This window comes from Phyllostomus hastatus, unplaced genomic scaffold, assembly GCF_019186645.2.
Source record: "Phyllostomus hastatus isolate PE091 unplaced genomic scaffold, TTU_PhHast_1.1 phas_contig_210, whole genome shotgun sequence".
In the NCBI taxonomy this organism is placed as follows: Eukaryota; Metazoa; Chordata; class Mammalia; order Chiroptera; family Phyllostomidae; genus Phyllostomus; species Phyllostomus hastatus.
In genome coordinates, this window is record NW_025333737.1 from 33,639,124 (window position 1) to 33,663,033 (window position 23,910).

Below are 23,910 nucleotides of genomic sequence, written 5' to 3' on the forward strand. Positions count from 1 at the left end.
GAGATGGCGTTGTTTTGGGGGACACTCGGGCCGCGTCCTGTGGGGCTCCGGTCGGGACGGCCCTGTCCGACAGAGGAGGAGGCGGGACCTGAGTGCTGAGGCCTGTTTAGGGTCCCGCCGGTGCGCGGGAGAGGCCAGGGGCAGCCTGGGCGAGGGTGGGAGCCGGGTGGGAGGACTCACTGGGAGACCGCGTAGGAGGGAGCATGGAGTTCGGACACTGAGGGCGATCCGGTGAGGGGTGGGCCTCCAGGATGGGCGTGGAGGGGAGCCAGTGGCCCTGAGAGAGGAGCGGTGGCTTTGGGTACAGCTGCGGTGGCCAGAGTGGGACTCGGAGGCCAGCCCAGCCCGTGGCCAGCTGCTGTGTGGGCACCTCCCGTGGAGCGGCCCCGGTGGCAGCCGTTGGGAGAGCTGGAGTGCGTGCAGGTCCGCCCTCCGCCTGCGGAGACAGACTCGTCCGAAGGGCATGCAGGCTCGAGGCTGGGCCGCAGCCTTTGTCCTCCCCGTTCTGGGCCACAGACCCACCGAGCACCCAGCATGACCTCCGTCTGCCACCGAGCAACGGCTCAATGAAAGCTCGAGTTCTGTGGAAGTGCACCGAAGGGTACAGTTGTGCCGATGGCACCATCTCAGCAGCCAGGAAAATCTCGTGGCAGAGAGACTGGAAGGGAGCAGGCAGAACACCTTGAACGGGGGGATGGGAGGCTGCTCCTGGAGTGGGCATGCCCCGTGAGGGGATGTGGGGCGGGGTCCGTGGGGGGCAGGACACAGCATCGGTGTCCTTTGGCAGAGCATCGAGGGGGAGCCGTGTCCTGCCGTTCTGTCTGGTTGCGTGCCCTGGGGAGGCTGGAGAAGGGGAGGAACCTTATGTAGGTCAGTGCTCAGTGGGGCAGCTCTCGTCTCCGTTGACAACGGGATAGAAAAGGTGTATTGTTCTCGGTACTGGAGCCAGACTGAACGGTGCCCATTCAGAACCACCCAGTGTTCTGAGCTAGGCACGGGGCAGCTCCTCCCCCTGCACCTCCCCCTTCCCCCTCCCTCCCCACACATTGGAACCTGCAGGTGGAAGCCCAGGTCAGGCAGGCTGAAGCTGGCCTCCAGTTCGCCGGAAGCAGCTTCCTGGCGGAGCCGACTGCCTGGGTTGAGCACGCCAGGGGAGGGCTGGCGGGAGGGAGGGAGGCGGTGGTCCTCGGTCCTGGAGGCCCAGACGCCGAGTCGCCTTCACCTGACTCCCAGCCTGCCAGTGCGTTAAGAAAACAGAACTGACCTCCAGGAGCCAGCAGGCCTGAGGACGTGGGAGCCAGCGTCTGACAAGGCCGCCTCCTGGAGAGCCCGTGTCCGGCCGGCGTGAGCCGGCACAGCCGCCGGAGGCCGGGGGACTGGCCCGACAGGAGTCGTGGGGAGAGGCCAGGCCTCTCCCCGGGGCAGCGTCCGAACGCGCCGCCACTGGACTTCCCGGCTCTGCTGGGCAGCGCCAGGTGCTGGGCAGGACCTCCCGTGAGCCCATTTAAGCTTCACAGCCACCCTGAAATTCAGGCGCGGTCCGTCCCCGTCCCCATCCCCTTCGGAGGCACAGAGGCCTAGCTGGTGACTCGTGTAAGGTCGAGCCGTTCAAGTCTCAGGACTGGCTTCGCACCGCCCCGTCTCTGCGTGCCCCACGCGGTGCGGTGGCCTGGTCGCGCACGACAGCTCGGCCGTGAGCCCCGTTCCAGATGCTCAGCAGCCCGGCGCGGCCAGCTTGTGCCAGGAGGCGTACCGGCTACTTCCCTTGACGCACAAAGTTCTACCGAACAGCACTCGTCTGCACTACATTGTTCTCTTTTTATTCAAGTAAATCAGCCTTGGGTGGCAAAGGAAGGCGGCTCTCTTTGTAAGCAGACTACATTTGTCCGCAGTCTTATTTCCAGGGTTCTGGGGAGGCGGATCCTCTGGGGAGCCTCGCATGGCCCCGACAGCCACGGGCCCCACTTGTCCAGCCGACCGGGCCTGCCCCCCTCCGAGCAGACCCGCCCCGGGCACAGGGCAGCACGGGTGGCGGCATCGTACAGCGCATCCTGTGTTCTCACGTGCAGCTCCACTCCCGCGAGAAGGGCTGGGCCGAGCACAGGTTTGCCAAACACCAGCAGCGTTCTGAGGGCCGGCTCCGAAGTCCGGCTTTAACACGGGCCTGCACGTCGGGGGGCAGGCGAGCAGGGCGGGCGGGCCGGCCATCGCGGGGCCTGGCTCTGGGGACAGATCCTCAGTACACCGCAGCCCTCGCCCGGCTCCTTAGTCATTGCAGGGGAGGGGGGTGGCTCCTTAATCATTATTGGGGGTGGGGGGGATGGGACAAAGGTAATTGCAGGTATTTTATTTAGAAAAGGAATAAAAGCTTCTTTTTAAAGAAAACAGATGATGACAAACCAGCACCCAGATCCAAAAGATCCATACAAGCAGCAGGAGAGAGGGCTTCTCTGGCGGAACAGAGCACCGGGCCCTGGCGGGGAGAGACCGTGCGTGGCGGGGGGTTTGGAAGACACCGCTTGGAGGAGAGATTCCGTCCCCACCCGGTCCTCTGCCCCAGCCATAGACCATAGACGCAGCCCAGCCCGCGGTGGGGGAGGGGAGACAGCGGCCCTAGCAGGGAGCGACCAGTCTCCGTTTCCGGATACAAGCCCAAATCCACTCTGGGGAGACCTGCTGGGCCTCAGGGTTCTTGTCCCCGCTGCCCAGCACGTGTGTGGCCGAGGCCACGTCAAATTCCTGTACCAGGTCCCCATCAAATGCCACAAAGTAGCGTCTGAGACGGCTGAAGTCGGGTGTGGAGGGCGGCAGGTAGAGCCGCACCCCGGTGAAGATGTCCAGCAGCACCTGCGAAGCACAGGGTCAGGGTGGGGTCAGGAGTGGGGCCGACTCAGTCTGGGGGCAGGGGGCGGTCTCCCGGCTGACGAGCACAGGCCAGAGAGCAGGGCTGGGACAACTGCCGGACACACGGGGTCCGGCTGGCAGTCGGGACATGAGCGGAGTTTACTGGAGAGAAGGCACAGGCTTAATCATGCGCCCCTCCCGCCCCCAATCCTCCAGCTCCTTCAGAGTGTGCAGGACCCACACTCGGATCCCTGCCCGGAGGAGAGGGAGAGGGGATGGTCCCAGCCCTGGGGGCCCGGGCAAGGGGAGAGGGTCTCTCCAAGAACCAGTCGGGGGCTGGCAGGCAGGGATGCTGCTCAGTCAGGCAGCCACTTGCACACAGAGTGGGGGGTCAGGGGCGCAGCCTGTTACTGTGGAGGGACCCGAGGGCTCCAGGCAGGGAGAGACAGTGAAAGTTCTACAGGTCAGCTGGGACGGCGGGGCAGTCAGGGCCTGAGCTGCAAGGCCTCTGCTTACTCTGGGCTGGCAAGGGTGTGGGGTGGCCTGACCACACTCCCTAGTGACCTGGTGTTTACTTGTCTGTCTGCTCTTGGCCGCCAGCTCCCCCAGGACTAGTGGCTTTAGTCAAAGACTGACAAGGGAGTCCAGGAGGGAAAGGGCTTCTCAGGTGAGGGGACAGACAGTCACCAAGCCAGTCGGCACCCTCCCCGTCCTGGCCGGCGGCCCCGCCCCGCCCCGAGCAGGAACTCGCTGCCACACACCCACACCAGACCGGGCCTTCTCCCCTTTAATGTGAACTGTGCCTGGGGGCCGGCAGTTTGGCGGGCCCCTGCAGCCTCTCCCCGCTAGGCTGGCTGGCTACCTCCTGCCTGCAGACTCGGCTCTCCGTCCAGTCTGCTCGCTGGCCCTCCGCCTCTGCAAGGCAACCAGAGGGCATGGGGGGGGGACAACAGCTGCAGGACGGCGGGGGCGTGGCCCTTGGCCCCCCAAACACCCTCGCCCAGCTCTCGGTGTTCAAGTGCAGAGTGTCGGAAACATGAGGCCGAGCCGCCCCCGGGGGCACGCCCATCCTTACCCTCCTCACTTTTGCCGGGCACGGGGTCTCGTCAGAGGCCTTGCGCTTCTCCCCCACCTTCACAGGAGTCTTCACGCCCGGCCTCTCCGCCCCTCTCACAGGGGAAGGCTCTGCAATCGGCGTGTGGCCTGCAGGGAGAGGTCGGGATGAGAACCGAGGGGGCGGGGAGCCGACACTGGCCCCGGGGGTGGGGCAGCAGAGGGCCAGGCCTCGCCCTGCAGTGTGCGCGGGGAGGAGCAGTGCTCAGAGGCAGCTGATCCCCGGGCCCGATGGGCTGTCCTGGGCCCTGGCATCAGGTCTACTGAGCGCGGGGAGGGTGTCCAACAGAACGGCTTCTGGCCCGCGGCTGGACACACAGCCGGAACGTGGTCACTGTCGGCTGCGTGCTGGAGCGGGAGCCTCCCCCCACACCGCGCCCGCCACCCCAGCGCCCCCTCTCCTTACCGCCTCCGCTGCCAGAGTGACGCAGCTTCCCCCGGGCCTTCTTGGCACTGGTGGGGGGCTGCTCCGGGGAGGCTCTGGCCTTCTGGGACGGCCCCGAGGCCCCCTCGTTCTCCCCGCTGCTGCCCCCCGCGGGGGAGCTCCCCTCGTCCGCGGCCACCACGGTGAAGTCCGCCCTCTCCTTGGACAGCTGGTACAGCTCCTGCGGGGGCGGGGGCGGGGAACGGCAGGTGGGGTCGTACCCTCCCAGCCCCTGGCCTCAGAGGCGGTCTGTGCACTCTGTTTTGCGCACATGTGGCTGGGGAGCAAAAAGGGACGGAAGACGAAGGAAGAGGCCGGCTTCCTTGGCGCCGTTTCCTCGGGCAATGGCATAGGCGGTGCCCGGGGCCCAGCCCTCGGCGGCTGCTCCCGGCCGGCCGGCGGCAGTCCAGTCTCCCTCCCTGTCCCCCCCCCACCCTGTCTCAGTGGAATGGGGGATGGAGAATACAGGACCCGTGGACAGCTGGGACAGTGGGGTCGAGGAGACAGGCAGCTGGCACCTTGAGTTGGGGGAGGTTAGTGGCAGATTTCCAGTCCTTATCGTCCCGGATTCGGGTGCAGCGAGGGAAGCGGATGGAGATGCCATCGGCCGTGTGCGCCTCGGACTTGGAGAACTCGGCCCCTGTGATCTCCCACACGGCGGCTTTCTGTGGGGGCAAGCCAGGTCACCTCCCAGTTAGGAAGTGACCACCGCCGGAGCGGCCAGAAGCACTATGAACAGTGGGACCGAGTCGGCACCGGCCTCACTGTGGCTGCTGATGCTGCGTGAGCTTAGGGCAGCGCTGTCTCCTGTGGGCCTCAGTTTCTCCCACTGCAAGGAGGGAGCGGGCCCCAGGTCACTTCCCCAGCAGACCCTCTGTGACTGGGGGCCAGTGGTCGCTCCCTCTGCCCACTGGAGATGACGCCTCCGTGCTGACCGGCCCCCCCGAGGGGGAACAGCCCAGACCCCCGTCTCGGGGTGGAGAGTCCATGAGGCTGAGACAGCAGCTCTGTGGCCCCAGAGACTTCTCAGGCAGAAGGACTGCAGGCCACCGGGGTGGTACCTTTGGGTCTGGGACGATGAAGTCAGGGTAGTAGATCTTGTTGACCTTCAGCCAGCTGGGGATCTTGCTGGGGTCCTGGAGGAGAAAGGAGGCCATCCTGAGCTGTCCCCGCACCCAGGCCAGACTCAGACCCCCCCCTTAGGCACAGGACTGTGGGGGGAGGGGTCGCTGGGCCCAGCTCCCACAGGGCGGGCACCCAGAGACCGTGCAGGCCCAACGCCGCCCCACGGCCAAGCAGCAGTCTCCTCCCCGTGGAGGCCGACGGTCGACCCCCGTGGGCGCCGAGGTCTCCTCCTCACCTTGCTGATCTTCACCATGTCCAGCTCCTTCTGCAGGCGGGCCAGCGTCGCGTCGTCGTGGCCCCCCGAGCACTTGGTGACCGTGCACCACTTCTGGCTGCTCGGGTCGTAGCAGCCCATGAGGAAGATGGACATCATGCCACCTGGGGGGAGGGTGTGTACGCTAAGGTGCAGGTCGGGGGAGCCCCCTCTGCCAGCCCCACCCGCCCAGCGAGAGAGGGGCGGCCTGCGGCATCCGTGGGCCACAGCTCACCGCCTGGACTCCCTCATACTGGCCGTGTAGGTCTGACCTTCCCGAGCCCCTTCTGCAAGGGGCTCCTCGTTTCCCTGTCAGCCAGTCGGGGATAACAAGCACACGTGACCGGCCGGGCCCTGGCACACAGCGGGTTGCCTGACAGGGCGAGTCCCTCAGACCCCAGCTTCCCCCCCGCCCCACCCCATCAGGACGCTGGGGTTTCCCCGGAGGAGCAGGCCGCCAGGCCCTGACCAGCTGGCAGGGAGTTCCGCTGCCTCGGGTGAGCACGGGCACCCTCGTCCGACCTCTCCCTGCCCGCGTCTTGGGCTCTTGGGTGTCGCCGACTGCCTGACTACACCTGGGCCGCGTCAGGGGCCCTGGCCCCAGAACCCTGGGAGTCTCGAGTGGCCTTGCTGGCAGATGCAGCCAGTAAAAAGGCCAGCCTGTACCTTCAGGGGCACCCTTCAGAGAAGTAGCATCCCAGGGCCCAGGGGCCACCCTGACCTTTGCTCCCCTGCCCGTAGAAGGCCCCAAGGACCACCAGGTCAGCTGTGTCAGCCATGGCCCCCTCGTTCAAATAGTCTTTCTTCACTTTCAGCCAGTGCCGCTTTCCAGGCTCATAGGTGCCCTGCAGGGAAGGGGGAGAGGGACCACGGGCCAGAATGAACACCCCACGAGCCGGGAGTGACTTCCTCACGCAGCACGCCGGCTCTGCCACAGCGCCCGGGCGCTCTCGGCAAGAGCCCGCAGGCTCCCGGCACTGCAGGAGACATGCTCCAGCCCCCTCTCTGGGTCCAGCACAGAGCTGTCCAAACGCTGGAAAGATGCCCCCCCCCCCCGACCCCCCGCCCGCCCCCAGCACCCATCCCGGACACCTAGGGCCGCCACTGCCATCTGCTGGCCGGGGCTGGGACGGCCTGGCGGGCAGGCTCAGGCCGCGGAGCAAGCAGAGGAAGCGGGCGCCTCACCTTCACGTCCTTCAGCACCAGCCCCTCCAGCCCCTCCCGGATCACGCGGTTGATCATGTCGACCAGGTCCGACGCTTTCTGGGGGAGCACAGGGGAGACGGGGAGAAGGGAGGGGCTGTGGGGCGTGAAAGGGTGCTGCAGGGCAGCCCCCCCACCCTGCACACCCCTGAAATGCCCACTGGGAGCACCCCAACTGCACACAGAGAACCAAGGGCTGGAGAAGCGGGGAGCCCCCCCACCCCACCCGAGCCGCTGCGCTGGGAGACACAGGAGCCCTCAGAGGCGGAGGCCGGCAGCCCCCACGTGCACGTCGGTGGCCCCCAGAAGAGGACAGGGGAGCCCTGACGGGGCGGTCTGCACTCACGGACACGCGCTTCATTTCCGAGAACATGATCCGGTTGGGGATTTCCACCATGTTGTCGTGAAGGAACTTCCGCCGCTCGCACAGAGGCCTGCGGAAGGGGACACGCGTGCTGAGGCCAGGCCAGGCCAGGGCCCCGCCCCCGCTAAGGGCCCCCGAGGAGGGAAGGGACACAGCGACACGCTGCTTCACGAGGGCGTCCGCCGCGGCGCAGGGCCCGAGTCGGCCGGTCCCGCCCGCCGAGGGCTACCAGGGCCCCATGCGGACCCAGACAGCCGCCTGTGGCTGTGGCACAGAGCCACTCGGTCCTGGTGGCTCCTCCCCGTCCTTGTATCCAGTCGTGGGACACCTGTTCTCTAGCCCACATGGACCATGAACCCGGGTCCCACCTGAAAAGCGGCTCCGACTCTTGCTTTTCGTGCCCGGCCCCCGGCCCCCTCCCAGGCCCGCCCACTGGTTCTCGGGTCAGCGGGCCGGCGGGCCCCAGGACCTAACACCCAAACCCCAGCTCCTACCCCCACATTCCTTCTCCTTTCCACTTCCTTTCCCTTCCACACTCAAGGGTCGGGCCCGTGTGGGAGGGGCGGTGGCAGGGACACACTGTCCTAGAGTGGCAGGGGCCAGCACCCGTCTTTGGGCCTAAGAGTTTGGAGGGGGCCAGGCCAAGCCAAGGCGGCGGGCTCTCCCTAGGATGGCCCTCCCCCCGTCCCCCGACAGCCAGCGCGTCCTGCTGTCAGCTCTGAGCTGGAAGCCGCCTGCCTGCCTCACGTCCCCATGGGTGCTGACACCTACTGGGCCCACGGTCTGCTTCCGGTCAGCTGTCCCTTCTGCTGCAGCAGGGAAACGTGGTGGTGGTGGTGTGGGGGGGGGGATGTCCCCACCCACCTCTCCCATCCGAACCCCCCACCTGCCCACCCGGGAACCGGAGACAGACTCCTCACCTGTCCATCAAGCTGACCTCGTTGAAGTAGATACAGTCGAAGACGAACAGGCAGACGTTGGCGTCCTGGAAGGCGGCTTTCTGTCCGGGAGAAGGACACGTGGGTGGGTCCGGGAGGGGAAAGAAGAAGAGGGCGTGGGAAGCGGGTGGCGGCAGCGCCCTCCGGAGCCCTCGGAGGCCCCCGGTCCGACAGGGCGCTCGGCAGACGGCCCCGGACGGAACCCAGCCCAACCGCAGCCACGTCCCAGGCCCAGCTCCTTCTGATGCGCGCACACACACACACACACACACACACACGCACTCTGGGTCGACTCCCAAACACTTCGAAGTGAAGAATGAGCAGCTCCCCCCTCCCGGGACCGACAGCACACACACAGGCGCGCGTGCGCACCCGTCCTCGCACACCTGCCCGGCCGCTACCTTGTGCACGCCCAGCGTCCCGAAGGGCAGCGGCCTGCCCGTCTGGTTGTCGATCAGGAGCACCTCCGAGTCCAGGATCATGCTGTGGCCCCCCGGGAAAGCCCGGGGGATGTAGTCCTTGAAGTGGGCCACCTGCAGGCGGACGGGGCACGTGGGTGGGGGACACACGGGCAGCGGGGAGCGGAGGCCGGGCCACAGAGGGCACACCCAGGCCCCGGAAGGGACACACGACACGTGGAACACGTGGAAGCCCAGCTACCGTGCAAACCGACCTCGGCCCTGCCAGCCACCGCCTGGACGAGGGGACGGGGCGTGTTGCAGACCCTCCGTCCGAGCCCAGGGGGCGGCTGGCCCGTGCCGAGTCCCTCTCGGTGGGCTGCGGGGGAGGGTTCGGAGGAACAGGGAGAAACAGAGACCCGTGGGGGCAGGCCCCCCGGGAGGGAGGGAGGAAAGGCAGGCAGAGGTCTGCGGGAAACCAGACGGGAGGGGAAGGAAGAAACGAGCCCCCTTGGCAGCAGCAAGGGGCCGTGAGAAGAGTCTCCTCTGGGCGGGGGTTCTGAACCCACAGCCATCTTCGAAATGAGCAAGAAAGGGTTTTGGAACCGGGTTTTCCCGGTCAAGGCAGAGCCCCGGTCTCTGACGGTCCCAGACAGGGGACGTCCCACGGCCGTCCACGGCGGCCCCGCTGAGCGATGCCAGCCACGGCGTCCAGAAAGCACGACTGTGGTCTGCCCTGGGCGGGGCACTCCGGCCGCCGACGCCCGTGACCCTCAGAGCTGGGACGGGAGTGACCTGCCCCTCACCCCACTCTGTCTCCGTCCCCCGAGGGGCCAGGGCCACAGGACAAACAAGGAAGGACAGCAGCTCTGCTGAGGGGGCGGGGAGGCTCCGGTTCTGTGCCCTGGCCTCGTCCTGGGCGCCAGCAGGGCCCGCTGAACCACCTCAGCAGGAGCGGCTGGTTCCTCAGTGGGTGCTTTTTAAAAAAAGGCTTTATTTTTTTTTAGAGAGAGTGGAAGGGAGGGAGAAAGGGGGGGAGAGACACATCCATGTGGGAAAGAAGCATCAGTCAGTTGCTTCCCGTACACGCCCTGACCAGGACGGGACCCTCAACCCAGGCACGTGCCCTGACTGGGGATCGAACCAGCGGCTTTTCGCTTCGTGGGGACGACGCCCAACCGAGCCTCACCGGCCAGGGCCCTCAGCAGCTGTGCCGTGCACCCCGGAGCCAGTAGTGAGCCTGCACTGCAGCTGCACGGGCGGCCACCGCTGAGCTGCCCTGCGGGGCACTGGAGGCGAACAGCCGGGCCGCTCCGTGACCCCGCGGGACGGCCAGGCCGAGGCAAGATGTGAGCCGCACACCGCGGCCTCTGCGCCCCACGGGCGCCGAGCTGGGAAAGAAGGGGTAGCGAGGACAGGAAGCCCACACACTCACAAGCTGCTGGAGCCAGAGTTTTCATCCATGACGATGCCTCTCCCTGACGCCCTGAGAGCTGGGGAGGGCTGGCGAGGGGGGTTCTCAACACCCCAGTGAGGGGCAGGGGCCTGCGCCCCGGCGGTCCCCTGAGGGGCTTTGTTTGCCTTGGAACGGAAGCTGACCAAGGGCCGGGACTTTGTTGTTGTGTTTTTTGTTTTTTTTTTTTCTACTACTCGTCCACCACCTAGAACAGCGCCTAGCACAGACTAAGCACTTGGTGAGTGTTTGCAGAACAAATCCATGAATGACAACCCAACGGCCCCGCTGGACGTGAGCCCCAGTGAGCCTGGGGGGGGGGGGCACACAGGGGGGATGGGAATGCAGACGACAAGCACTACTGCGGGCGGCGCCAGGCAGGCTCCCCGTCCCCATGTCCCCGCGGGCAGGGAGGCGGCCCTGTCCTCTGGGCCTCCCGAGCCAGCCGGCACTGTTACGAGGGACCACAGACACATGAGTGGACGCACGCCTGGTGCCCACCGGAGCTGGACGGCCCCGGGGTCCGTGTGGGCAGAAGGGAAAGGCGGTCCCGGCGGAGGGCGGGGCCCTACCTTGTGGGGCAGGACGGGCTTGAGGCTGCGGCTGAAGTAGCTGAAGTGGTCCCCGCTCTTGTGCACCTGCACGCGCTCCCCGTCGTACTTGATTTCCGAGAACATGCCGTTAGGACACTTCTTCATCGCGTACTCGATGGACTTGCAGGCCTCGGCCTTGGGGGGTGGGGAGGGAAGGGCCCGGAGCTCTACGGCTGGCTCGGCGGGCCGGCCCGGGGCATGGGCACGGCCTCTGGCAGGACGCAGCGGACCTCGTGGGGATGGAAAGGGCCGGGCGGTGTCGTGTCTGGGGCCGACACGGGAGCGCGCGTTCTGAAGGGTATGAACTCGGCTCCTTGTGGAGCTGATCGAATTCCACTGAAAGAGCGTTTCCATTTTTCCCCAGTAATTTAGGATCGTGCAGGGCCTCTGGCTTACTATTAAACGTGTTGGTTACGTGAGCACAGCAGGTACACAGAGGTTAAGACTCAAGAGTGCAGGGGACACTGAGGCTGGCAGGGTGGCAGCGATCGGGAACATGACCCAGCAGTGCCCATCGGACACCCGTGTGGGCCGGACCTGGGCCACCGCGGCCGCCCCCTGGGGGCGCCGGTGCGTGTCAGATCGTACACGCAGCTTCATTCCAGCCGAGAGCACGGCAGATCACGCGACAGGTGCTAGTCACCGCTGTCGGTTTAGGAATGCACAAGCTGACGTTCAAGGAAGTCACGTGCTCAGTTAGGATTCCACAGCCAGGAAAGGGCAGGAGTGAGGTCTGAATCTAGGAGCAACTCCAAAGGTCGTGTGGTTAACCACTAAGCTACGCAGCCCATGGCACGATTTAAATGACAGACAGTTTGCAGGACAGACTGCTGAGGGAAGGCTTACAAATGTGAGAACGGCCACTCCCCCGGGTGCCCGGGGTCCCGTCCTAGGGGGGGACATCTCGCCACTTTGGGGCGGGCTGCCCCACCCTCCTGGGAGGGGGAGCACACTGCCCCACCCCGAAGGCAGGACCCTAGCCCAGGGCTTCCGTGTCACGACACGACAGTGTCATCGAAAGCACGGCACCCCACTGGGACCACCCCGGGGCCCCCCCGAGTCAGTGTGCAGCACACCGGGAGGGCGAGCCCGCACCAGAGGCCCGGCACGGTCTGGCGGCGCTGGTCCGCCCTCCTCAAGCTTCCTCCTGCCGGAGGAAAAGGGTGCCCCACCGGGCTGTCCCAGGAGGCCTGGCTCCGCCACCGACTCTCAGGGCCACCTTGGGACGGGCCACAGAAGCTCGGGAGTCACTCGCACGCCCCCTGTCTCCAGGGGAGGGTTTCATGCGTCACTCACACACGAAAACCGAACACCCAGGGAGGCGAGGGGACGCGTCCAAAATGCGGCAGCTGGTTGGCTGCAGAGCTGGGCCTAGAGCTCAGGTACTTCCACCAGGTCACGCTGCCTTACTCCTCCTGCCTTACTCCCCACCGAGGAGCGCTCTCTGCCTGCCCGCTCCTGCTTCCCCAGACCCCTGCAGCGAACCGGCAGGGGCTGTCGGCACCCACGCCCTCGCCGCGCCTTTACCAGCATGGGCTGCACCGGGGTCATCAGGGAGGCCTGCACGCTGAGCGTCCGCCTGCGGCCCGGCTCCTTCTCCACCTCCTGCTCGTTGTGGAGGACCCGCTCCACCACGTCCTGCAGGTTGCGCGAGGCTTTGAAGGCTTCATAGGCATTGGGGTCGAGGGCGTCTAACCTGCCAGCGGAGACAGGAGCACGGGAACGGGGACCACTGCCTGCGGCCCCGTCGCCTGGGAGGGCAGGCTGTCCGCACAGAGGGGAGAGGAGCTGGCACTTACACGTGTTTGGCACCTGAGTTCATCTTCAGGTCGTGCTTGATCAACCTGATGATGCATTTGAGGTCGTTGGCTGTGCACCTAGGGGCGGGGCACGTTCAGCTCGGTCTCTGAAGAGCTCCGAAGCCCCGAACCTTCCTTTCCCAGTGACTCCACCCCTCCAGGCCCTTCCCCGCCCCCACCCCCACCCCCCAGCCGGGCAGCACCCCCTCCCACCCCGCCGGACCTGGAGGCGATGTCCTGCAGGGCCTGCTGCTGCTCATCCTCCTTGCTGAGCCTGGAGAGCCGCAGCAGGAACTCGTCCACCTCCTGGATGGTGAGCAGGCTCTTGGCGGCGGGCGGGAACGAGGCGCTCTGCTCGAAGAAGACCCGGACGGTCTCCGACACGTCTCCCTGTCTCCGGGAACCAACACGCCGCTGCTGCAACCCCCAAACGGCCCAGCGCACCCCCGGCCCCCAGGGCTCGAATCGGGGATTTCAGCCCTGGCTCCTGCCCCAGGTCAGGCACGCCGACCTCACTCCTCAAGGGAGTCTGCCCCACCCGCGGGGTCTGGACAAGGGAGGCTCCATCCACCGGAAGACAAGGGCGTGGCCACCTGCCCCGGCTGGAAAGCGACTCGGCTGGAAAGCGACTCGAGGACTAGTCCAGGGCGGGGCCGACTTGACTCCTGCTAGAATCTGAGCCAAGAGGCGAACACGACCATCGGATGGGGCAGGTGCTCAAACAGAGACTTTCCACGCTGCCAAGGCTGCCGTCGTGAGCAAACCAAAGCCGAATGGTAGGGCCGACTTGTAGGAGGAAAAGAGCAATAAAAAGAAAAAAGGTCCAGAACGAGCCCCAGGAGCGAGGGCAGGATGTCTCGAACCCCGACCCTCGAGAGCGAGGCTTTCGTGGCTCAGCAGTGACGGGGCTGCGGTCCTGGGAACCTTGTGAAAGTAGCAGCTGCGGCCTCACCCGCGGCCTCTCACAGCGGAGGCTCTCTCCGCTTGGTTTCACTTCCCCAAAACAGCAGGCGCCCCAGCCGGGGAGCGGAGCCTGCGGGGGCCCGGTCCCCCCTCCCGCTGACCTGCTCCAGGTCTCGCGCCATGTCGTCCGGGTTGCAGTTAAAGATGCGGCTGAAAAGCTTCACAATCTGCTTATCGTTCAGGTTGTAAACACTCTTAACAACACCGGGCAGCAGCAGCTTCACCGTGAGGTACACGTCACCATGGAAACCATCTGGAGACAAGAGAAGGGAACCCTTCTTGAGACATGGAGCTTACACAGGGAAGTATGTGAACTCCAGGAACCGAAAGAGAGGTTTCCACCGCGGCCTGTGCCGCCGCTGCTGTAGCAGAGGTCAGTTTGGTGGTCGTGGTGTATGTGTCTGCCCCCGCTCTCCACCCCGGTTCAGCCCCTGGATGAGCCCCCGAGGGGCAGGGCCACAACCCGCACTTCAGTGCCACTGCCGGCCAGCACACCACGGATGCCCGGCGGCGACTTGTCAGGTAGGGGGAGGACGCAGAGTTGGAAGAGCCGACTCCACGCTGTGCCTGTGACCCACTCAACCCAGTCACACGTGTGGGAGAGTGAATCTCCGTCCTGGTCAGTGGGACAGACTCTCCCGGCCTCCAGGGGCAGAGGAAGACAGGTGCCCATGTGCCTGGGGCCCAGCACAAAACAAAGATGCGAGACTCTTTTCAAAATTACTAAGTTTTGGTCCAGCAACAGCAGAGTACTAAGCTAAGCACAGGGCCCTGAGCAACTGCAGTTCACAGGCCCAGGAGTCCGGCTCTGGCTCCCGCTCTGCACAGGGGACCCGTCCCCGGGGCGCTCCAGCACCCACCTCCCGAGGAGCCTTTCCGGAGGAAGTCCTGGATGATCTGGGTCTTCGTGTTGTAGCTGGGATTCTCGGCCACCATGGCGCACAGCTTCCGAAACTCGCGCAGCAGACAGTCCCTGTGCTTGGGGTCGCACTTGCTCGAGGAGAGACTTCTCTTCGGCGTGGGGCTTGGGCAGGCCTCCCCGGAGTTGTTGGGTCTGGCTGTTGGGGAGAGGAGGCAGGGAGGGAGAGCTGGCAGAGGGGACTCGCTTCGCCTTCCTGAGAAGGAAGGGAGGCCAGCAGGCGCCTGGCCGGGGCTCTGGACGCAGCCCCACCGGACCCCCAAACAGCCCTTCGGGGTGGATGCCGCACACGTCTCACAGGTGAAGAAGTGCGACCCCCCCGACACCTCACGGTGTCAGCGGTAAGCGAGCAGTGGCTTCTCGCCCGAGCACAGGCCCAGGTGATGGGGGTCTCTGTCCGAGTGCTTTACGGGTGGACAAGGGCCCCTTGGTGCCCAGTCGGTGAGGGCATCTCAGCACAGCTGTGAAGCCGGCGGCCCACAGGAGCTGGGACGAGGGAGGGGGAGGAATCAAAGGGCAGGTCCGTCCTAGTGTGAAGCCACTGCTGTCACGGAGGCGGAGCTGGGAGAAGCCTGGGGGTCTTCGCTCTGATGCTGAGACCGAGGCCTGGGAGAGAGCCACCCCCAGCCCGGGGCCGCTCCCACCCACCTCCATCGCCACCTTCTTTTCTGCTTTAGGGGTTGTCAGCAAGTGGGGTTCTTCTCCAGCCACCCCCAAATACCTGCACAAGTCTTGAGTGACCCCCTCCCGATGACCCTGTGTCAGTTTACAGAGCAGATTTCTCTCCACGAGCTTGCAGCAGAGCCATTAGCGCGCAGGCTGCTGAGGTAAGCTGCTTCTCGTCCGGGCTTTGTAAATTATAAATGCTAAGGGGGGGGTTTCTGGGGCCGGCGTCTCCAGAGCACTGATGGTCGGCAGGCTGCGAGAGCCAGAGCATCTGCTTCCCTCAACGTCTCCCCAGTTCCCTCCCCGGGTCCTCCGGAAACACGCTGTCCTGACTGTCACCTGGACTCCCCTCTATTTCTGGCTCTCACCTACCGTTAAACACACACACACACAACCAAACCTCAGACTTGTAGATGAATAACACCCCAACTAGTCAGACGCCACTCTGACCGCCGCCTCTCCTGCAGCCCTGGGTGGACACTGTGGGGTCACATCTGAGGCCGCTGAGGCTCGGAGGGGCAGCGCCTCGCTCCCCAGAGCACGGGCCAGGCCCCGGGGCTGGCACCAGGGCCCGAGCCTTCTGACCGCAAGTCTAGGCTGCTTTCGCACCCACGCAGCTACCACCCTAAACGAGTTCCGGGGCCGTGCGTTTCGCCTTCGTGTTCTTTACCTGAGCCGGTCGCAGCACGCTGCCACGTGAAGACACGACAGGGGGCGGGGAAGGGGCACAGGTGCTGGAGTCAAACAGACCCCGGTGTGCGTGCTGACTCCACAATGAACCTGAACGTCCGCTTTCTCATTCATAAAACAGACCCAATGAAAGTACTTCCGAGGCTCACTGCAGCCGCGCAGACAAAACCGCGGCTGTCGCGGCTGTGACAGCCCCGACCCAGCCCGCTGCCCTCTGTCACGTGAGGCGCGTGTGACATCTGCCTCTTCCATCTCCGGCCCGGGCACGTTCAGGGATGCAGTTTCTCAAAATTCTTTCATTATCAAAAAAACCCCCAAGGAAGTAAAGGACAGGTTATAATAACCTGTCTGACCCACCAGTGTAACTACTTCAAAGGGAAAAGTCTGGACAAACCAAACATCTTTTTGCTACAACAGAGAATAAAGTATACAAAGAGCCCTAGCTGGGTGGCTCAGCTGGTTGGAGTGCTGTCCTGTACACCTAAAGGCCGTGGGTTCGATTCCCCATTGGGCTGTGTGCAGGAGGCCACTGTTTGATGGTGGTCTCTCTCCGTCCCCCGCCCCTAAAATCAATGAAAACCTTTCCTCGAGTGAGGATTTTTTTAAAAAGTATATGAAATAAAAATGCTATACAGGTGGAGCACTGAGAATTAGCCACTACCACTCTCTGTGCAGATGGAAGCAAATTATTAATGAGACGAGACGGCACAGGCCTCTCACCCCCGTCCACAGCCCCAGACAGGAGGCCAGGTGAGAAGGACCGTAACCGCTGGAGCCGCCCTGCCCTGTCTTACCTGCAAAGCCAGAAAACTTCCGGGGGTGGGTGCCGGGGACCACCGAAGGCCCTTTCCCCGGAGACGTCACCTGGCCGGTGGCCGTGAGCCTCGCCTGCACCACGGCTTTCTTCTTGGGCGTGCCTCCCGCCTTGGAAGACAGATCTGTGGGCCCCAGAGAAAGGAGGGCGCGCTTCAGCGGGGGAGCTCGGAGAAGGCCTCGGAAGGGCCCAGCCGCCGCCCCGGCAGCCCCGGCAGCCCCGACAGCCCCGACAGCCGGGCCTGGCGAGCCAGGGCCGGCACGAGTGACCTGGAGCCCGGCTGCCGGCGCAGTGGAGGGGGGCCCGGTAACCTGGGATTGGGAAGCAGAGTGTTCTGGGGACAAAGGACCCAGCTCCCCTTTATTAGTAACTTCCATTTTCATCAACACTCTCTACCTCTTAGCCGACATAAAAAGCCTCCCGGTTGTTTGGGGGAAACCAGAAATCACACCTCAATAGACAGAACTCGGGAACCCGACGCTGGGGAACTAGCCCCCGCTCACAGGTGCAGAGGAAATGAAATGAAAACGGGGGACGGAGCACGTGGTTTGGCACAGACAGGAAGGCCTCCAGCCGCCACGTGACAGTCGACCTCGGCCCCGGATCCCCTCCGCTGGGTGAGGCGGGTTAGGAAGTAACAAGACCGAGGCCCGCGGCTCGGGCAGGGCCGGCAGGACGGAGGGCTCGAGAAAGGAATACGTGGGAAGCAGTTCTCTCGCCTGGACGTCTTTTCCTCTCGAGAAACAAGGACAGATGTGCATCCTTAGAGCCACCATTAGGAAAGCTGCACTTAACTGAAGCCATGACTCATAATGCAGACACTACAGTCATACAAGACCAGTGGGGTCTGGAAGCACCAGTGTAAGATTTCCCGAGTAGGCATACGTGTGAATATGCACGCACGTGTGCCTGTGCTCTATGTATCTGTGTATGTATGTATGCGTGTTCTGTGTACACACATGCATATGTGTCCTAGTCCCGGTCTGCTGAAAGGGCTTAAGAGCAGCGACAGCTCACGGCAACAAGGACACGGAGCGTTCAGACTTTGGTCTCTCAGGCCCTTCCTCACTGGCAGGGCCCAGGGCTTCTCAGAGAAACAGCTGAGTCCAGGGCAGGGGGGTACATGGAAGGCAAGCCCAGGGGCACGCTGTTACGCCAGAGAGTGAGGGAGCAGGGCTTTAAAACGCTTTAAAAAGTTGAGGGTATTCAGCACATAAAACCAGCTCAGAGGGTCTCCCGACTGGCCAAGTGCAGAGCATTCAAGAACCAAATCAATCACGTACAGTACAGTCATAAGCCACCAGGAAAAAGAAGTAATCTGTGAGATGAAACAGATAACAAATGGATAGATAAAATGTACCTATCAATAAATATACTGTTCTTCAAAGATGGCAAGGTTAAAAAAAGAAAGACCACGGAGATGTGCCAGAGGCCAAGGAGATATGACTCCTAAGTGAAACCCCTGACCTTCATGTAGGAATTCTGTCCTGGAGGGGGGAAATGCTGTAAAAGATACATTTTATCAACTGAAAAAACTGGGGCACAGATGGTGAAGTATTTGTGTCGAGAGTAAATTTACTGAAGTTGTTAGTTGTCATATGGTCATGTAAGAGACCATTCCTGCTCTTAAAATACACACACGGAAGCACACACGGGCACAGCGCCACGTGTACACAGCCCCGGCAGCGGTTCAGGACGAGGCTGCGTGTGGGAGGAGCAACGGCGTACGTAGCCACACACAGTGAAGCAAGGCCAGCAGAGTGTTAGCAGAAGGTGTATCTGGGTAAAAGGGGTGTAAGTGTTCTTTGTCCTACTGTTATTCTTGCTACTCTTTTGTGCGTTTAGAATTATTTCCAAATAATAGGGGGACACACCGTACCCCCACGAACAACCAAGACTGGAACAACAACAATTTAGAGGCAGAATAACATCCAGAACTGACAGAAAATTTATCTGAATAGAAGTCGGACAGCCAAGAAGTTGAAATAGACCCGTTTATCCAGACTGGTAGGAGGGGCGGAGAGGAGCAGCCGGGCGAGGGTCGTGGCAAGGAGAACAGGGAGAATTGGGCGCATAAGGCATCTGGGGTGCGCAAGATCGCAGCGGGTGGACCCTGAGTACGCAAGCGGCAGCTGGCAGACCCAGTGAGGCTGCGATTATAGAGCAGGGCAGAGCGCACAACCCAGGATCCCAGGGAAGGGACTGAGGTCCCAGGAGAACGGAGGTACCGCCATTGGGGTCGAGAGTTCCCTCTCGACCCCACCCCCACATACAACGTCACAATCTAGCGACTGCGGTGCCCAGCCCTGGTGACCACCTAAGGCTCCGCCCCTTACCGGAACAGGAGCGACCAGACCAGGAAAAAAAAAAAAAAAAGACATGTCTCAAACAGAAGAACAAATCAATGCCCCAGGACTCATCCTTTTAAGCAACTGAGAGATAGCCAACCTATCAGATGCTCAGTTCAAAACACTGGTGATCAGGAAGCTCACAGAATTGGTTGATTTTGGTTGAAAATTAGATGGACAAATGCAGGTTATGATAAAAGAAATGAAGGAAAATGCACGGGGAACCAATAGTGATGGGAAGGAAACTGGGACTCAAAACAATAGAGTGGACCAGAAGGAAGAAAGAAACAACCAAACAGGAAAGAATGGAGAAATAAGAATTCAAAAAAACGAGGAGAAGCTTAGGAACCTCCAGGACATCTTTAAACGTTCCAACATCCGAATTATAGGGGTACCAGGAGGAGAAGAGGAAGAGCAACAAGTGGAAAACTTATTTGAACAAACAGTAAAGGAGAACTTCCCCATTCTGGCAAAGGAAATAGACTTCCAGGAAGTCCAGGAAGCTCAGAGTGTCCCAAAGAAGTTGGACCCAAGGAGGAACACACCAAGGCACATCATAAACACATTAGCCAAGATAAAAATGAAGGAGAGAATCCTAGAAGCAGCAAGAGATAAGGGGACAGTAACCTACAAAGGAGTTCCCATCAGACTGTCAGCTGATTTCTCAAGAGACCTCACAGGCAAGAAGGGGCTGGAAAGAAGTATTCCAAGTCATGAAAGGCAAGGACCTACAGCCCAGATTGCTCTATCCAGCAAAGCTTTCATTTAGAATGGAAGGGCAGATACAGTGCTTCCCAGATAAGGTCAAGTTAAAGGAGTTCATCATCACCAAGACCTTATTTTATGAAATGTTAAAGGGACTTATCTAAGAAAAGATAAAAAAAAAACGTATAGTAAAAGGACAGCAAACTCACAATTATTAACAACCACACCTAAAGCAAAACCAAAAGAAACTAAGCAAACAACTAGAACAGGAACAGAACCACAGAAATGGAGATCACATGGAGGGTTAGCAACAGGGGAGTGGGAGGAGGAGAGAGGGGGAAAAGGTACAGAGAATAAGTAGCATAGATTGTAGGTAGAAAATAGACAGGGGGAGGGTAAGAACAGTATGGGAAATGCAGAAGCTAAAGAACTTATAAGTATGACACATGGTCATGAACTAAAGGGGGTAATGTGGGTGGGAGAGGGTGTGCAGGGTGGAGAGGAGTGAAGGGGGAAATGGGACAGCTGTAATAGCAGAATCAATAAAATATATTAAAAAAATAAAAAATAAATAAATAATAAATTTAGATTTGTGAATTAAAAAAGAAAGGAGAAGCACTGCAGCCTACTCCCCTTATCGCCTTTTCCCCAGCACCAGGAAGACGAGAGAGCCGCGTTCTTTGCCCCACCTGCAATGTGCTGGCTTATCTGCTCCTTCTCGCCGTCTTCCAGCTCCTCCCAGCCTTCCAGCTCCGTGAGGTCCTCGATCTTCTTCGTGGTGGCCCGGGCCCGCTCCAGCTTCTCAAACATGCATTTTACGTGGTACCACTCCTTCATCTCCCCCCCGGACTCGGAGAAGGGGTTGGGCACCACTTTGCCGATGCGGCACACGCCCTTCACGATCTTCTCCTTGCATTTCTTGCAGCCAGCCGTGCTGCGCTTGGCATAGTCCACGCAGAACCGCTGCTCGGCCATCTCGCAGGGCTCGCCGCAGAGTCCCGCATGCGACCCTGGCGAGGAGACGAGGCGGGTGGCGTGCGGTCTCAGACGGCCGTTTTGGAAGGACAGAACGGGCTCTCTCTTCTGCAGGAGGCGGCGCCCATGAAGCCGATCTGTCTCTGGCCACTGGCTGAACTGCTTTACGTCCGGCCAGAGACGCTTCCGGAACAGGCACGGTTCTTTACGGCAGAGCGCACGGAAGGTCGCCCGGAAGAGGATCTTGAACGTCAAAGTCATGCGACTGCACAAACGGGTGAGAGGCAGAGAAGGTGAGAGGCAAAGAAGGGGCTGGGCTTCCAGTGTCCCCAAGGCCAAGGTCCTCCACAGTCCATGCTACCCCACCAAACGCTTCCTAAAGTGGTGACATTTAATGCCTGCAGATGAAGAGTTCCAACAGAGGAAACTTCAGTTTGCAAAAGGGTGTTCAGTGATCTAATGTAGACACATGTAGTTAGTAAAGCACAATCGAGAGAGTCCAAATAAGCCCTGGCTGACGTAGCTCAGTGGATTGAGCGCGGGCTGCGAACCAAAATGTTGCAGGTTTGATTCCCAGTCAGGGCACATGCCTGGGTTGCAGGCCATGACCCCCAGCAACCGCACATTGATGTTTCTCTCTCTCTTTCTCCCTCCCTTCCCTCTCTAAAAATAAATAAATAAATCTTTAAAAAAAAAAAAAAAAAGAAAAGAGAGTCTGAATAACATAAAGGCTTTTCTCAGGTCAGCGGCAATACCTGATACTCAAAATGAATGATGACCCTTAGGTATTATGAGACCTCAAGTTCTTTTTAATTGCCGAGAAAAATGACACTGCCCATGCTGTGGCTCAGTGGATTGAGTGCCAGCCTGCAAATTAGAGGGTTGCTGGTTCTATTCCCAGTTAGGGTACATGCCTGGGGTGTAGGCCAGGCCCCCAGTAGGGGGCGTGTAAGAGGCAACCACATTGATGTTTTTCTCCCTTACCGTCTAAAAATGAACAAAATCTTAAAAAAAAAAAAAAGAAAAATGACATGAAGTTTTTAATGTGAAGAATACATATATGCCATCCTCGGAAACTAATTAAGCCTCTCTACAGATCTGTGACTTAATCAGAAGCCCTATTTTGAGAGATGTGACTTTTGATTTATCCCAAATAATCTGGAGAAGCTGACTGCTTGGGTTCATACCCCAGCTCATTAGCAGGGTGACCTTGGTAGGCTACGTAACCTCTCCATTCCTCAATTTCCTCAACTGTAACATGAGGCTACCGACTGCACAGAACCCAAGGGCTTGTCGACCTCAGAGGGAAGCCTCTGGAACAGAGCTGGGCACACACCAGAAGCTGCCCTGTGCACTCAGCCTGTTCAAGCTTCAGCAGCTTGACTCAGGGAATGCAAGGACCAAAGCAACCGATGAATCAGCCCCAGGGGCAACAGGGGTAATTTTCTGAATTATTCTCGCTGCTCTGACTTTCAGTATCCCGGAAATTATTTTGGCCTGAGCGCCGCTTCGTGTGAAACTGCTGTTGGGTTACATACAATGAAAAGCAGACTTCACTCCACCTAATGCAACCCGTCGCGGAGGGATGCACGCAGGTGGACGGGAGTCAGGGACGGGAGTGGAAGAGTGGCTGTACAGTTTAGGGACTATGCTGTCCGTGAGAAATCCCTGAGTCTCGGTGTCTTTATCTCTAAACCAGGGAAAATAACACCCACCGCACGGAACGGTTGGGGAATTAAAGTGAGTCCACGGATGGGCTGGTGTGCTCTGTGTGTGTGGCTCTGAACGCCCTGGAAATGTACACAGAATGTGCGTATTCATACGTGTACTTTTCCTGGAGCGGTCTGAGTTCCACGAAATGTCACAAAGGGCTCTGTAAGTCCCATGAACTTAGGAACCGCAGAGCTGAAGTATATGCAAGTACGGCGCGCCCACACGAGCAGCTCAGAACACACGGGGTGTCAGCGACTTGTATGACGCGGCCCCCACGCTCACAGGGAAGGGGGCCGACCTCAGGGCCCCTCGCAGCGCCCTTCCCCGCTGGCCCGGGCCACGAGGACGCACAAGGCTCCTTTGAGGAAACCCGTGGGTCCCACGGTCCCCCACGGCGGCTGCTCGGCTTTTCGGCAAAGGCAGTCGAGACGGAAACCGTTGAGGTCTGAGCGCAGCCCGGGCCGCCTCGGCTCAGTGAGCTGCACCGGGCCGGGGAGGGGAAGCCCTGCAGACGCTTTTCCTGGAGGGCCTTCCCGCGGTGCTTTCGGGGCAGTGGGCAGTGGGCAGGGGCTGCTAGCTGGGGGCGCACCCCCGGGGCGCCGGGGGGCGGCGAAGCGAGTCCCTGGGACTGAGGACTCAGCCCAGGGCTGGGGAAAGGGACGCGACGGGAAGAGAAAGGGTCCAGTGCGCCGACCGGGCCGGGGCCAGAACGGCCCCCGCGGGGGATCCTCCTTGGCGTGGACCCGTGGGGGTCCGAGGGAGCCGGGAGCCAACCCCCACGGGCTCCCGGGGGGGCGCCACGTCACGGAGGGTGTGCCCCGGGGCTCCGCGGGAGGGCGGGGGAGGAGCCGAGGGGGCTGGCTCCCGGGCCGCGCTAAGCCCCGGGCCCCGGGCCGCCTCCCTCCCCACGGCCTGGGCCCACCGCGCCGCTTCTCACCTGCCTTCCCGGCGCCGGCGCACCCCGCAGGCCTCCGACCCGGCGCCCACAGGCCGAGATCAGGCACCACCGTTGTACTCTGTCTCTTTAAATCCGGGTCCTTGAGCCGGCCTCAGCGCGCAGGCGCACAGGTCCTGGCCCGAGCCGCGCCGCGCGTCCCCGCCCCCCAGCCAGCCACGTGGGCGACGGTAAGGTACAGAACAGTGAGGGCTTGGGCTTTGTGTTGCGGGTGCGGGGGACGGGGGAGTGGTTCCCAAACCTTGACTGGGCCGGGGAAAGCAGAAGTTACGGGGTGTGGTGGCACCCTGGGGCGTAGCCCGGCCTGAACTTCTGAGGAGTCTTGTTTGCTGATAATGTGAGAGGTTATCAAGTATCCTGCAAGATACTGGTTGGGAAACTGCATAGTGATCAGCTCGAGGAAGGCAACAATCACGTCATTCAGTCTGCTTTTCTGTCTGCTCTCTGTCCTGTTGGCACGCCTAGCAGTGCCTGCTTGCAGTGCCTAGCGCCTAGGAAGTATTCTACAAATAATACTGAATTGAAAAGAGGCACTAGCTAGATCGAAAATGTAAAGGAGTGATGGGGAGAGTAATCCCGATCGTGTGTCGTTTCAAGTGTCTTAATCTCCTTTAAACCTCGGGTCGACTTTTTGAGAGATTAGGATGGCGGTTTT

General features: G+C 61.5%; 2 protein-coding genes across 3 annotated transcripts in view; one reads left to right on the forward strand and one right to left on the reverse strand.

The window, feature by feature from the left end:
- Positions 1 to 2,288: 2,288 nt before the first annotated feature.
- LIG3 (DNA ligase 3) lies at positions 2,289 to 23,376 on the reverse strand. 2 transcript variants are annotated; one of them, XM_045835659.1, is made up of 20 exons: positions 23,238 to 23,376; positions 20,302 to 20,852; positions 16,540 to 16,683; positions 14,331 to 14,528; positions 13,572 to 13,723; positions 12,731 to 12,858; positions 12,508 to 12,585; positions 12,236 to 12,404; positions 10,688 to 10,843; positions 8,666 to 8,797; positions 8,247 to 8,326; positions 7,309 to 7,396; positions 6,945 to 7,022; positions 6,481 to 6,604; positions 5,742 to 5,884; positions 5,443 to 5,517; positions 4,900 to 5,046; positions 4,364 to 4,562; positions 3,920 to 4,047; positions 2,289 to 2,847 (listed from the first exon to the last, which is right to left on the reverse strand). In XM_045835659.1, the coding sequence occupies exons 2-20, from the start codon at positions 20,846 to 20,848 to the stop codon at positions 2,614 to 2,616; spliced, it is 3,000 nt and encodes a 999-aa protein (XP_045691615.1). In that variant the 5' UTR covers positions 20,849 to 20,852; positions 23,238 to 23,376; the 3' UTR covers positions 2,289 to 2,613. The 2 variants fall into 2 exon arrangements, with proteins under 2 accessions (XP_045691615.1, XP_045691614.1); XM_045835658.1 differs by having other exon boundaries at positions 2,293 to 2,847; positions 12,731 to 12,897.
- Positions 23,298 to 23,910, forward strand: part of CCT6B (chaperonin containing TCP1 subunit 6B) — a 35,978-nt gene continuing 35,365 nt past the window's right edge. Inside the window, exon 1 of the mRNA XM_045835667.1 lies at positions 23,298 to 23,425. The gene's annotated coding sequence lies outside the window, so the exon portion shown is untranslated. The remainder of the gene's footprint in view (positions 23,426 to 23,910) is intronic.